This window comes from Microtus ochrogaster, unplaced genomic scaffold, assembly GCF_000317375.1.
Source record: "Microtus ochrogaster isolate Prairie Vole_2 unplaced genomic scaffold, MicOch1.0 UNK38, whole genome shotgun sequence".
Taxonomy (NCBI): Eukaryota; Metazoa; Chordata; class Mammalia; order Rodentia; family Cricetidae; genus Microtus; species Microtus ochrogaster.
Genome location: NW_004949136.1, coordinates 2,753,126 through 2,766,923, shown reverse-complemented (window position 1 = coordinate 2,766,923; position 13,798 = coordinate 2,753,126). Strand labels below are relative to the sequence as shown.

Genomic DNA, 13,798 nt, shown 5'->3' with positions numbered 1-13,798 from the left:
TGTGTGTGTGTGTGTGTGTGGTGCGGGGAGGGGAGGCAGATGCTGTTCCCTGATAGAGGACATGACGGTTTCAGGGACGCCCCTTGCCTAGGCAAACCAGGGCACAAACCGCCCAAACAAGCGCCGCCTCAGGGATGAGGTTTTGCACTACCTGTCCAACGAAGTCCGTACAGGTCTTGCGCCCCTCATTGCTTGTGCTCCTGGCAGACACGTGGAGGAACCTGTTTGTTGACAGCAAGGGTAGCATTCGGAGGGTCTGGGGAGCCTGACTCCTAGCGGGCAATGGAGGGGACAGGGAGCGCACGAGAGGCTTAGAGAGCTCATTGGAGCGACCACGGGGTGTTTTGGTGCGCGCAGGAGCCTCCAGGGTGAGGCGGGGAGCGCACGCGGGGGTGGGACTGGAGCGCGGGGAGGGGCGGGGCGGGGGGGGGGGGGGGGCGGGGGGGGCTCGGCGATCCCTCCTCCCCTTGCGCCCGCTCCTCTCTCCTTCGTGCTCCCGCCCTTCTGGTGCCGCCGCGCGGCCAGAGGCGAAGCAACTTTGCTCGCGTCGGGGCTGGACGGACCTGTCCCGCGCAGAGCCCGCAAGGCCATGGATGTGTTGGTTTGGCTGCTGCTGCCGCTCCTGCTCCTGGGCGCGCAGCCGCACCACGGCGCCAGGTGAGCGCCTCCCGGGCGGGCCGGGGACTATGTGGGGCGGGAGGGACTCGTCCTTTGGCGGGCGCCGTCGGTGGGGCAGAGTTCGGAGTTGCCGGACCCTTAGTCTTCACCCCAGGTCCTCCCAGGTCTGTTTTGTGCGTGCTGTTCTTCCAGTTCTGAGAACCCCGCCGACCTCTCCTTGATGCCCGGGTGCTGTCCGTCGTCCCCGGTGCTGAACGCTGCTCGGCGGGGAGGGGTTGGAGCCTCCAGGTCAGGCTATATGGACAGCTCTAATTGATCCTGGGCCTTGGCCGCTTCTCACTTGAGCTGGTTCCTGCTATGCTGGTGCCCTTCCAGGTGCTGAACTGAATGAATCTCGGCAGCATGAGCTGAGGGCAAAAAGAAGGGAAAAATTTGAGAACTGAGGCTGGGGGAGGGGGCAGGTCTATCCTTGAGATGAGGGGGGGGGGATGACCACCCATTGCCTCTGACTTGGACGGACACTTCAGGTAGGTTTGTCCCAACCCTGTCAGCAGGGCAGAGGCGACTGTGGGTCTCCTTTCAGGAGTCACTTCAGAGTTTACAGACGGAATCCTGACTGCAGGTGAAAGGCACCCAGGTAGTCCCGTCCCATACCCACCATGGAGGGTGACTGCGGTTTCCCCAGAGAGAGAAGACTCTGAGAGTGGAGGCCTTGGCTGGAGCCTCCTATCAGTAACCAGCAACAAACCACAGTCCCTGTCTTCTTTCTCCACTCTCTGGAACCTAAAACCCAACCTTGGTCACCTTGGTCACCTTGGGCAGAGCCAGCTGCCGTGAGTCATGAGTGAGGGGCCTTTGTGAAAATTATTTGGATGAAGAGGCAGCAAATGGTCAAAACATCCCCCTCATGCCCTGGACTTGATGGCCGACTGATGGACGGACACGGAGAGGGTTGGGCAACAGATATGGCTGCATGCCAGCTGTATTTTGGCCATGGAGGTCCAGGAAGCAGGTCATGCAGGTGTCTGCATTTCTTTGTTGGCAGGTAGGGAACAAGTCCAGAAGGTCTGGCTACAAATTCTAGAACTAGGTTGGAAACCAGAGAACGGGCACTGACCATGAGCCTCTGACCATCAGAGCTGTGGAAAGGGCTTTGTTCCTTTGAGTCCCTGTGGCCTTTACTTCCCTTCTTTTCAGAAAGGACAGCTACGGCTGTCATGTTTGAGGCTCTGGGGTCAGATGCTGGCCTTGTCTATGGCCACCTGGCCAAGAATTTGAAACTCGAGAGGTTCCGACACCCCAACACTTCAGCCTGAGTGTGGTTCCTGTCCTGTGCCGACATGAAGCTCCTTTTGTGTCTATTTATTCTATTTACAGGGCCTATTTATAGGTTGCTTGCTGGGAAATTCTCTAGACCACCCCCCAAATCTGCGTGTGTCGCTCATCCCCTTCCCCAAATTAAAAAAAAGAAATGAAAAGAAATTCTAAACCCTGGGCTGTATGAAGCTTCTGAGGCATTGGGTAGGGGGCCGTGCACCTGATTTCTTGGATAGAAAATCTGAGGGGCTCAAGCCTGAGGCTTGTCATTATCCTAACCTTATGTGGCATGGCACCGTACATAAAGTGGAAAATGCCATCCTCTGACTGAGCAGAGGCACCGTCTTGTCACATTTAAAAAGTTTAGCCTTGGAAGGTTCTGTCCAGACTTCTGCATGGCTTGGCCTGACAATAACACAATGTGTAGCAGGATGTCAGGGCTGAAGGATTCCTTCAGGGTGGGAAGAGCCAGAAACACAGCTGTCAGTTCAGTCCTTGTGGTGACCTTCAGGTTTAGCAAGGTGCTGACCGTGCAGGGCCTTTTCTTCAGACAGTTTTACACCGCTTCCCCTCTTCTCTTCGTCTCCAGATTCTCCTCAGTCTTGACCTCAGTGTTTCTTTGTGGGAAAGACTGTGGTAGGAAAAAGTGTACATGTCCTATGTTGTGGGCTGGGTGCAGAGTGTGAAGACCTGCATATAGGGTGGGCACTGGGCTTGTCAACTGCACACCCGTGTGGGTGTCCCTCCCAGGCTGCTGGCACCTCCATCTCCTTGGCGCTCACAGTGTGATGGTCGCGATGCTCTTCTTTGCCTTGGTAACTGGGATGCTAGCAAGGCGCATGCTGCTCTAAAAGTGGAGCTGTGGGATCCGTGGGCTTGTGTGTGCGCAGTGGATGCATGCTGCAGCGAGGAACATCCGCTGCCTGGTTCAGCTGCACCCACTTTCCCTTTCTGTCTCCAGAGGCACAGGGTGGGTTCGTTTCTCAGTGGGGAGAGTGGGAGAGAGTTCCCATAACACACCAGAAGTAGTTCAAGGGGGCAGCTAGTGTGTTTTCACTGTGCCTGCTCTGCCCCCAAGACTTTGAATCTCTAAACCAAAGCCTGACATGTGTTTACGAGTCTGTCTGTCCAAATGTCTCTAGATCCAAATAATATTCCAACCTTAGGGTATCAATGGTCTCCAAGGGAGCTGGGAGAACCTGCAGCCCTCTGCCAATATAACTGTAACTTACTAGTAAGAATGGAGACCTTTCCACCCCGTGTTATGTTCTGTTATATGTCCATTAGCACGCCTGCTCTGCAAAACCACGAATAACAGCAGAGCTGCAGGAGCTGTGGGCTTCAGGCCCCAGAATCTGGCACGTAGCCGATGCTTCCTCAGCCTAGTCCTCCGTACTTATTCACAGTAGAAAGATGGCAGCCATTCTCCCAGCAGGGAGACACTGGAGTGGGTATCGTCTCCTCCTTTCTCACTCCCAAGAACTTGGTTTACTGTTTTGGCTCTGCCAATTCAAGACGATCTTCCTGAAGAATTGCTTTTAAGTTCCCAGCAGACCTAGGATAAGGACAGAGGAGATACACGCACACGTGTGCCATTGCCCTGAGACAGGGCCAGGAAGGACGGTGTCTCCTGATGGCCTCATTTCACACTGGCTGGATGACAGCTGGGTAGTCCAAAAATAAAGCCCGTTTTGAGTCCCTTCACATCTGGCCTTCAGGATGACTTCCATTTGCATGCCTAATTGTACTTTGCGAGAGACTGGGCTTAATTTAACCGTTTCACACCCTGTAGCTGCATTGTCTCCTCCCCAGCTCCATCTATCCCTCTCGGGGACTGCTGGGGAGCAATCTCTTTCTGTTTGGAATAAACAATAGATCCAGATACCTTGTCTAGCCCGTAGTGATGGGCTAAAGTGGTAGTACCTGGTAGATCAGAGATTTGGAAGATTTTGATACCTGGCCAACCTCTTCAAAGCCCAGGATATAAGATAAAAGAACTACGGGACGGAGAGTGGAGGCTTGGACCATCTGCTACTTGTGCCTCCCCAATTTAAGACTTTAGGGCTCCTACCTGAGAGTAAATAAAGTCACAGGAGCACAGTCTTACCATGTGCAGGGAAAGGCACAGCTCTGCCTGGCACCCCAGGCTACGTCAGTTCTAGCAGGACTGCCTAGAGTCTGCTGGTGTTATTATTTGTTTGCTTGTCCCCCTCCATTTTGGTTCTTAGAAACTTGTCTCACGTAGCCCAGTCTGGCCTTGAACTCACTATACATCTGAGGCTGGCCTTAAATTCCTGATCCTCCTACCTCCATCTCTGAGATCACAGCCCTGTGCCACCAAACCTGACAGAACCATGTGTTTAAAATGTAAATTTTAGCGGGGCGGTGGTGGTGCACGCCTTTAATCCCAGCACTCAGGAGGCAGAGGCAGGTGGATCTCTATGAGTCTGAGGCCAGCCTGGTCTACAGAAGCGAGTTCCAGGACAGGCTCCAAAGCCACAGAGAAACCCTGTCTCGAAAAACCAAAAAAAACAAAACAAAACAAAACAAAACAAACAAACAAAAAACCAAAAAAAACCCAAACAAACAAACAAAAAAAATGTGAATTTTAACTATGAGACCTGCTGTTCAGAATCCCTGCCCTGACTCCAGATTGAGGCTTTCCCTGTCTCCAAGGCCCTTCCATATCTACTTCTTCCTTATTACGGCCACTGGTCACGTCCTGTTCACAATCCAGAACCTTCTCTGTCCTGCCGTCATTTTCTTCAAGAGACTGTTCCTCTGTATAGCCTCCAGCCTGGGCAAAAGAGAGCCTGCAGAATGATCAGCACTATTCCCGTCATCTCTTCTCGCGAGGCCAGCCCTCTCCCTAACCTGGGCTGTGGCTCAGCCTTAGAGAGGGATTACTTGATGGTCTGGAGAAATGGCTCAGTTGGTAAAGCGAAGGCACAGACAGGATCCCGGTGGGGCACCAGCGTACCTTACTACGTATGTGTCAGGTTACTGAGAGATGCTCATATAGAGAAGCAGGCAATGCACAGAGGACAGCCAGGCATTCAGTCCCCAAGAGGGCTCAGGGGACTATTGCAGTGGTCTTACGGGGTGACCTGGTAAAAGGTCTCATTTCTGGCATACCAGGTAGGGCTGGCTCAGACTTCCTCCACATCCCAGACCGAGGACCTGGAAGCCATATCCAAAGTTACTCTCTTGTCCCCGGAATAGGATGGTCAGAGTAACAAGAGGTTTACTGAGAGGCTGTTAAGGAGATCTGTTGATTCTTGTCTTCTAGAAGGAAGGAATTCTGTCAAGAGATATAGACAATTTAAGTAGAAGCTTTTTTAGCAAAGCAAGTACTCAAAAAGAGACTGGAGTGGGCTGCGCAAAGGCAGAGAGAAACTCAGTGGATCTGGGTTGTGGATTTTAAAGACGTTTTTATGAATATTTATGCAGTGGGTGGTATTTTCATGGGGGTAAGACAATACTTTTTCCCTCCCAAATCATGGTGGACAGGATCTTCCTTTCTGATATTTATTTTCATGCCTCACACAAAAAGGATGTGTCAGCATCACAATGCAAGAGATATCACGATGACATAGGGTCTCTTGAGGATGCAGACTTTGTTAGCGTGGGAGGATGTCCTGGTGCTTTGGTTTCTGGTATACAGGGAACAACCTCTTGGAAGCTCCAAGGGTGTTGGCCCACAAAGGGATGCTCTGACCAATAGCAGACACAGTTACCAAGATGCAGCTGCATTTTCCTCAGTTAGCTCAGGTCTAACTCCTCGCCTACCCAGTATTGTTCCCCTCTTTTTTAGGAGAGTCCTCCCCTTAATTGCAGACCATTTCCCTGGGGGCAGGAGTTTAGCATGCATTAGTGTCTTAGGTTGCCACAACACATTATGCAAACAAAAAAGGGAAATTTTTCTTTTGTACTTCTGAAGGCCAGAAACCCCAGACTCTCTGGAATGTCTGTGAGGACGGTTGCCCTGGGCTTCCCTCCCGCTTCTAGTGGCGGTCAGCTGCACTCAGCACTCCTCATCTTGTGGAGGCACCGCCAGCCTCTCCCTTGTCCTCACCTGCCTTCCCATCTCTGCCATCTGTTTTCTACTAAGAGGCCTGCGGTGCTCCAAGGTGGCCTTAATCCCAGTTACACTCACAAAGACCTTATTCTCAGATAACGTGCCACACTGAGGGGTGGAAATGACGACTGGGAACTCGGTTCCAGCAAGCACAAGAAAGAACGGAGAGGCTGCTTAGGGCTCCGTGCTCTTGCTGTGTCTGCTGGTGGCAGGGTGGGTCCTGATGTTTACCTCATAGTTTTGAATCCATTGGAGGGAAGTCCACACGGCTACCTCAGCGGCCTGAGGAGTTCCCCACACTTTTAGGGACCACAACTCAGGCCAAACTGGTATTTGTGACTTCATCACAGGAAAATTTCAGTACTAGCCAGTGTATCAAGCAGAGATGGAGATGGTATCTATCTTTTCAGAGACAGGATCTCATTCTATAGCTCTGGCTGGCTTGGGACTCGCTGGACAAACCAGGTTCGACTTTCTGAACTCATAGGCAGCTGCCTATCTCTGCCTCTGCCTCCAAAGTATTGGAATTACAAGGCCAGATTTTATTATCGATATTTTAATATAAACATGAGAACTAAGAGAAGGGAAATCACTCAGAAAGAAGGCCGTGATTAGTGTACACATGTGTTCCAGAAGCAAGCAAGGGAAAGTAAAACAGACAGTCATGTCAACTAGAGTCTCAATTAGTTATCTTGGTATTAGCCATAAATACTTTTTTTTTGGGGGGGGGGTGACTTTCAAGTTGCATCTCAAAAGGTTGCTAAGAAACCTTTTATCTTTTCCTTTTTCCCTCTTGGCAAGTGAGATTGAAGGGTGGCTCAGGCAACACCTTGGATTATAATCTGATAAGGCAAAAACCAGAAGGCACTGGAATTATACAAAGGATATTTAGGTATTTATTCTCCTGTAAATGGAGTTTCTGGTGAGATTCCTAGAATCTGGAAATTTACTCCTGGGAAGAAAAAAGACCTTAAGAAGTTGTTAATTGTGCGGAATTCTTGCTTTTCTGCTGCCGAGAAGCTTCACTTGGATTCCAGAGTGAGTGGGCTCCTCTCCTTCTCGTGTCCCCAAGATTTTCCCTGCCTTTCTATCCTACCTGGTAGCTCTGCTGGGAACAGCAAGGCCAGCGCAGGCTGCTGTGTTCACCTGTCCCCAACTGCTTCAGGGTCAGGCTGAGCCCTAGATATCATGGTCACCTGGGAGCGGGGGAAGAGAGACTCTCCCGAGAGGATAACGCCCCACCCGAGTTTCTGGGTACCTCTCACACTCCTTTCTCTCAAGTCATATCCAGGAAACTTTGCTGACAGGAAGGCCATGTGTTCTTGTTGGGCTGGGGTCCTTCGCTTTGGGGACAAGCTCTAGGGATTGGAACACGGGCAATGGCTTGCTAAGACTTTGATTTTCTTCCATGAACATGTGCAGGAAGGGGACTAGGGTGACTCTAAGGAAGTCTGGGAGCTTTACCTGTAGCCTGAGGTGGGCACAGGAGACAAGAAGGTCCCTAATGCTGGAAGGTGACAGAAGTGTGGAGGACCTCTGCATTGTCCTGCATCTTGCCTAAAAGGCCCAAAGGGGCTGGCACCTGTTTTTCCTTGTCGTAGATACCCAGGACTATGCTCCACCCCCAGGCCCCGGTGCTCTGTCTGCTGTAACCAGTTGGCTTTGTGTTCCCAGAGCAATGAACGATATTGGAGACTATGTGGGCTCCAACCTGGAGATATCCTGGCTCCCTAACCTGGACGGCCTAATGGAGGGCTATGCCCGGAACTTCCGGCCAGGCATTGGAGGTACGGGCAGCTGATGGGGGCAGGGTCATAGGCAAACAGGAACAGCTCCAACCCTGGATTTGCTGTGGGTGCGGGTTCTGCTGGGTCCTGGTTTGGCATCTCCAGGGGTCATTGGATTTCAAGCCCCAGCAGTCCCAGATGGAAGAGGAATCTCCCCAGGCATTGTGGCAAATGTGTACCAACTCCAAGTTCCGGGAAAAGCTCTTGATTCTTCCTCTGTCCTGTCTGTTTGGGCTAGCCTTAGAGGGCAGCTGGGGTGCCGGGCTGTGGTTTCTACTAAAACTTTAGCAGGCCTCTGCTTCTTACAGGTCCCCCTGTGAACGTGGCCCTTGCCCTAGAGGTAGCCAGCATTGACCACATCTCAGAGGCAAACATGGTAGGTGCCGGATGATACTGCTCCCTGGTTCTTGTGCCACCAGGAGGACAACAAGGGATGACTGTGACAGTGTTGTCCCTCCTTCTCTACAGGAATACACCATGACAGTGTTCCTGCACCAGAGCTGGCGGGACAGCAGGCTCTCCTACAACCATACCAACGAGACCCTAGGTCTGGACAGCCGCTTTGTGGACAAGCTCTGGCTTCCTGACACCTTCATTGTGAATGCCAAGTCTGCCTGGTTCCATGATGTGACTGTGGAGAACAAGCTTATCCGCCTGCAGCCTGACGGTGTGATCTTATACAGCATCCGGTGAGCGGGGCCTGCCTCCCCCTTCTGCTCAGGCACAGACCCTCAATCTCCCAGGTCACAGAGACATGAACGGCAGAGACGGATGCTCATTGTACCCTCAGAGGCTGCTTAGCTGGCATTAGCTCCAGATGTTACAGGAGTTAGACAGATGTTTCTGTTTTTCAAATTACGTTAAATCTGTATAATATATATTCACTGCTTTAAAGGGAATATTTTAGCACAGTTGGCCTCTGAAATCTAACCCTTAACTGCCTCTGTGACATTCAATCACCCCAAAGGGGGCACCGCTGTCTGGGGCGCCAAGATGCTTATCCATCAAGCAATCACACTTCGGGTTTGTGCATGCATGTTTGCATGTGTTTATGGCATGTGTATGAAAATGGAGACTGTACTTTCACTTCCCGGCCACCCAGATTCGAATAATCACACGAAAACCATATTAATGACAACACTGTTTGTTCAATAGCTTAGGCATATTTCTAGCTAGCTCTTACATCTTAAATTAATTCATTTCTATTATTTTATCTTTTACCACGAGACTTGTGGTTTGTCACCTTACATCTTGCTTCTTGGACAGCCACATGGTGTCTGCCTGACTCCACCTCTCCCCCTGGAATTCAGTTTAGTTTCCCTGCCTAACTATATTCTGCCCTGCCACAGGCCAAAGCAGCTTCTTTATTTACCAATGGTAATAAAACATATTCATAACGGAGGGGAATCCCACATCAGTGAAGGTCAAAGGAAGACTTACAGGAGTCAGTGCCTGTGGCTCCCAGGGATCAAACCCACTTTGACCACAGTGGAAGAACCTTTACCTGCTGAGCCATTGTATCAGTCGCTTGGTTTTTGAGATGTGGCCTCAGGTAACTCAGACTGACTTTGAACTAATTACTGTATAACCAAGGCTGGCCTTGAACTCTTAGTTCTCCGGCCATCACCTCCCGTGTGCTGAGATTATAGCTGTGCCTCACACTTACGCAGCCTGAAGACTTTAGCCACCACCCGCCCTGCTTCTGTCCTCACACGTCTGCCTTCAGTGGCTATTTCATGGCAGTGGATTCACACACTGTGCGGTCTCTTATGTCTGACTTCTTTCAGTAGTGCGTTTTCAAGGTCCATCTGTGTTGTAACATGTTGGGGCTAAACGGTATCGCATTGCACGGTAGGAGCACATTGTCTGGGCTCTTGTGACATATATGTACATGTGCACACATTTGAACGCCTGTTTTCAAACAGGCGCCTTGGAACAATGAAGTTACCATTACCATAAAAAAAAATCAAGAGATTTTTTTTTGAGTGTGGTAGCACATGCTTTTAATGCATGCACTTGGGAGGCAGAGGCAGGCAGATCTCTGTGAGTTCAAGGCCAGCCTGGTCTACAAAACAAGTTCTAAGACAGTCAGGGCTGTTATATAGAGAAGCCCTGTCTCAAAAGACAAAAACAAACAAAAACAAAACAAAACAAAATAAAAAGAATCAAGAGATTTTACATAAGAATCTAAATGTTGGTCTCTCCTGGAAAATCAGTTCATTTGGCAACAGCGAGCCTGTCCCCTACCCCCGGCCCCCATAATTATCAGCTGTCCCTTAGGCTGTACTGGGGGAGCTGAGGCGGATTCTTGCCTCATAAACCTGCAACTTGGACGAACACTCAAGCATTTTAAGGAGAATAGAATAAGTGAAATCCATTTCTTGGCAGTTACAAATGTCTATTAAGACTACCCTAGTTTTCGGTTTTTGCCCAGATGCCAGAGCATGCTAAACAGGTCCCGATGAGCAGGTGGCTCCTCTGTGTTGGTGCAGGGGGATTATCTGCTGTCTGGGGGCAGGGACACCATGACCTCACCAGCCCACTCTGCTTCTACAGCATCACCTCCACAGTGGCCTGCGATATGGACCTCGCCAAGTACCCCATGGATGAGCAGGAGTGCGTGCTGGAGCTGGAGAGCTGTGAGTGCCCTCACCGAGGTGGGGTAGGCTCCTTTCTGATTGGGTGTGCTGGCTCCTCCAGTGGGGCAGGACCATCAGGACTGTGAGGCTGTGCATCCCAGGACCAGGGCCAGGCTGACCTGGAGCGGAGGTCAGGGAAGCTTCTAGGACAGGGTTCCCTATAGGGAAGTAGCCTGTATAGGAGATGTGTAGGCTGGAAGGCCTAAGGGAACTTAACCGGCACGGGTGAAGAAGAGCCTGGAAAATCTGGCTGTGGCAACCAGGCTATCTCAACCCAACAGACTTGGGCCTCTGGGCATCCTCCATCAAGGATGGCCCCGATTTTGCTGGCACCTCTGGCCCCATCAGCCATCTCAGAGATGTAGAATGTCGTGCCAGAGCCAAGGACACTCCCCCCGACTGAATCTGCTTGGATGAGGTCTCTGTTGTTGTCACCTGGTCAGCCCCACCCCTCAGGCTCATATCGATGGGGCATGCCCTCTGAGGCTGCCCGACGGTGGGCTCTCTTACAGATGGTTACTCTTCTGAGGACATTGTCTATTACTGGTCAGAAAACCAGGAGCAGATCCATGGACTGGACAGGCTACAGCTGGCCCAGTTCACCATCACCAGTTACCGCTTCACCACGGAGTTGATGAACTTCAAGTCGGGTAACGTGGGGGCATTCCCGTGAGCTGCCTGAAGGTGCCTTGTGCTTTATAACTGAGCTGCCAGCCTGTTCTGAGGGCTGAGGATGCAGCTGGAAAAACTGCTGTGTTAGGCATTAACTGGGTGCCGCTGGCTGGGCTCGAATGGAGTGGGAACACACTGCCATCCCATAGAGCCAGGTTTCTGGGTTATTTCTTCCCAGTACATGAGAACGGGTGTTGTAGGCTGTTATCTTTAGGACCAAGCCCCTTCCTTGGCCACCTTTCCTTTCTGTGTGTGCTTTTACGCACAGAGTGGGGCAGAAGGCTTAGAGATAGGGGGGCGGAGGTGGTTACCCTGCCATTAGCTGGACAGGTTGTTCAGAACCAATTCAACCAACTTGAACCCTTCTCTTCTTTGTCTGAATGACCCAACGTCTTTGTGGACAGGCCTAAGGCAAGGAATGGAAGGTGGATTTTCTATGGTCTTCTATCTGAGCTGCCTCTGGGGTAGATGGAGTGGTTGTGGGGAGAACTCATCTGACAGTGGGTTGTCTCCACAGCTGGCCAGTTCCCGAGGCTCAGCTTGCACTTCCAGCTTCGGAGGAACCGGGGTGTCTACATCATCCAGTCTTACATGCCCTCTGTCCTCCTGGTTGCCATGTCCTGGGTCTCCTTCTGGATTAGCCAGGCGGCGGTGCCTGCCAGGGTGTCTCTAGGTATGAGGCTTGTCTCTCTGATGGAAGGGCTATGCAAGGCCTGGGCCACCCTGCCAGCTACGAACTGATCTCCTGGTCTCCACACCTCGTTCTGTGTGCCCTGTGCAGGGTTGGTCTCAGGAGCCTAGGGTGGGAGTTGGAAGGCTGAAGAACTCCCTCCCCTCCTGCTGGGACCCAGACACTGCTGGCTAGGGTGGGAAAGAGATGGCAGGGCTCCCGCAATGGCCACCCGTACCCGCCAGGCATCACCACTGTGCTGACTATGACCACGCTCATGGTGAGTGCCCGCTCCTCCCTGCCGCGGGCTTCAGCTATCAAGGCCCTGGATGTGTATTTCTGGATCTGCTACGTGTTTGTGTTTGCTGCCCTGGTGGAGTACGCCTTTGCCCACTTCAACGCGGACTACAGGAAGAAACGAAAGGCCAAGGTCAAGGTCACAAAGCCAAGGAAAGAGGTGAGAAGCTGGGTGGGCTAGTCTCAGGGTTCAGGATCAAGTCAAGAAGGACCCCTGCTGGGCACAGGGCAACAGAAAGTGCTGGCCTTCTGCTGGCCAGCTCATGAAGGTCGCTTCTGGCCCGTGAGTCCCTGCTCCCGGGGACTGGCTCCTTAGCACAGTCTGCGATATGACTGAGTGCCACTTGCTAAGTACAGACAGGAGTACTTCTATTGACCTGAACAGGTCACTGTACAAGAGCCCTGGTCAGCCAGGTGTCCTCCTCTCCCTACCCTCTGCAGATGGATGTGCGGAACGCCATTGTCCTCTTCTCCCTCTCGGCTGCTGGGGTCAGCCAGGAGTTGGCCATCTCCCGTCGTCAGGGCCGTGTCCCTGGGAACCTCATGGGCTCCTATAGGTCTGTGGAAGTGGAGGCGAAGAAAGAGGGGGCGTCCCGCCCAGCGGGCCCAGGAGGTATCCGTTCCAGACTCAAACCCATCGACGCAGACACCATTGACATCTATGCCCGAGCTGTGTTTCCTGCAGCTTTCGCGGCTGTCAACATCATCTACTGGGCGGCATATACCATGTGACAGGGGTACGCAGTACACGGTACACCAGCCACTTTAACGCGCCCCCCTGCTGGGGGTGGTGGCTCCCAGAAACTTCTGGAGGAACAGCCTTCTTTGTGGGTCTCAAAGTGGGACGGTGAGGAAGCCGCAGTTTCCTGAGCTTTGTCCTAAAGACCGTCCAGCACTTCTTGCCGGTGGAGCAGGATGGGTTTTGCATAGAGGGTCATAGCTGACCTGACCCTGAAGCTGGGCCTGGCATTGCTGGGCTCTTGGGAGCTGTGAATTTTTAGACTCAGAATGTTCCTGATTTCTAGGCTTTTGCTCTGTGGGATCAGGATCAGAGAGGAGAGTGGGGGTGGAGGACGACTCTCGTGGTGAACTGGGGGAGAAGGACATTACGAGGCCTCTTTGGTCCCAGCATGAAATAAAGCCCTGACCCGGCAGCTGGCTACTGTCTGTGTTTCCCTGTTGTTCGCTTCTCTGCCACAGTACTAAACAAGAAGGATAAGGGCAGGGGCAGCCTAGGGAGACCCATAAAATCTAGGGTAAACTTATACTCTATACAGGGGAAGCAATGGGGTCGGGGTCCCCCCAAAAGGGGGCTAATAGAGGATTACACTGGAGGAGGGGGTTTGGAAAGGAGAAGCATCAGTATTGATGACACCAGCCTGATGCATTGGTATCTGTCCTGTGCTTGTCACTGGGCTACATTGGAACCATTTTCACCAAGGCGGAAGCAGATTCTGGAGCCCCAGATTCCAGAGCCCCATACTTGAAATGCCTTCCTATAAACCTCAGAACTGGGAACACATCTGGACAGGGAAGCACCCAGAAGATGACCCATGTGGCTGTGTCTGAAGCACCCGTAAAGGCTGAGATGGGGGACCTTGAGGTGGTTTTATTTTTTAAATATTTATTTATTTATTATGTATACAACATTCTGTCTGTGTGTATGCCTGCAGTCCAGAAGAGGGCACCAGACCCCATTACAGATGGTTGTGAGCCACCA

General features: G+C 51.9%; 1 protein-coding gene across 2 annotated transcripts; it reads left to right on the top strand.

Annotated features, from left to right (window-relative positions):
- Positions 1-525: 525 nt before the first annotated feature.
- Positions 526-13,232, top strand: Gabrd (gamma-aminobutyric acid type A receptor delta subunit). 2 transcript variants are annotated; one of them, XM_026790002.1, is made up of 10 exons: positions 526-657; positions 7,034-7,051; positions 7,688-7,800; positions 8,109-8,176; positions 8,269-8,489; positions 10,357-10,439; positions 10,952-11,089; positions 11,629-11,784; positions 12,027-12,238; positions 12,520-13,232. In XM_026790002.1, the coding sequence occupies exons 1-10, from the start codon at positions 590-592 to the stop codon at positions 12,808-12,810; spliced, it is 1,368 nt and encodes a 455-aa protein (XP_026645803.1). In that variant the 5' UTR covers positions 526-589; the 3' UTR covers positions 12,811-13,232. The 2 variants fall into 2 exon arrangements, with proteins under 2 accessions (XP_026645803.1, XP_005368718.1); XM_005368661.2 differs by lacking the exon at positions 7,034-7,051.
- The last annotated feature ends 566 nt before the right edge of the window (positions 13,233-13,798 follow it).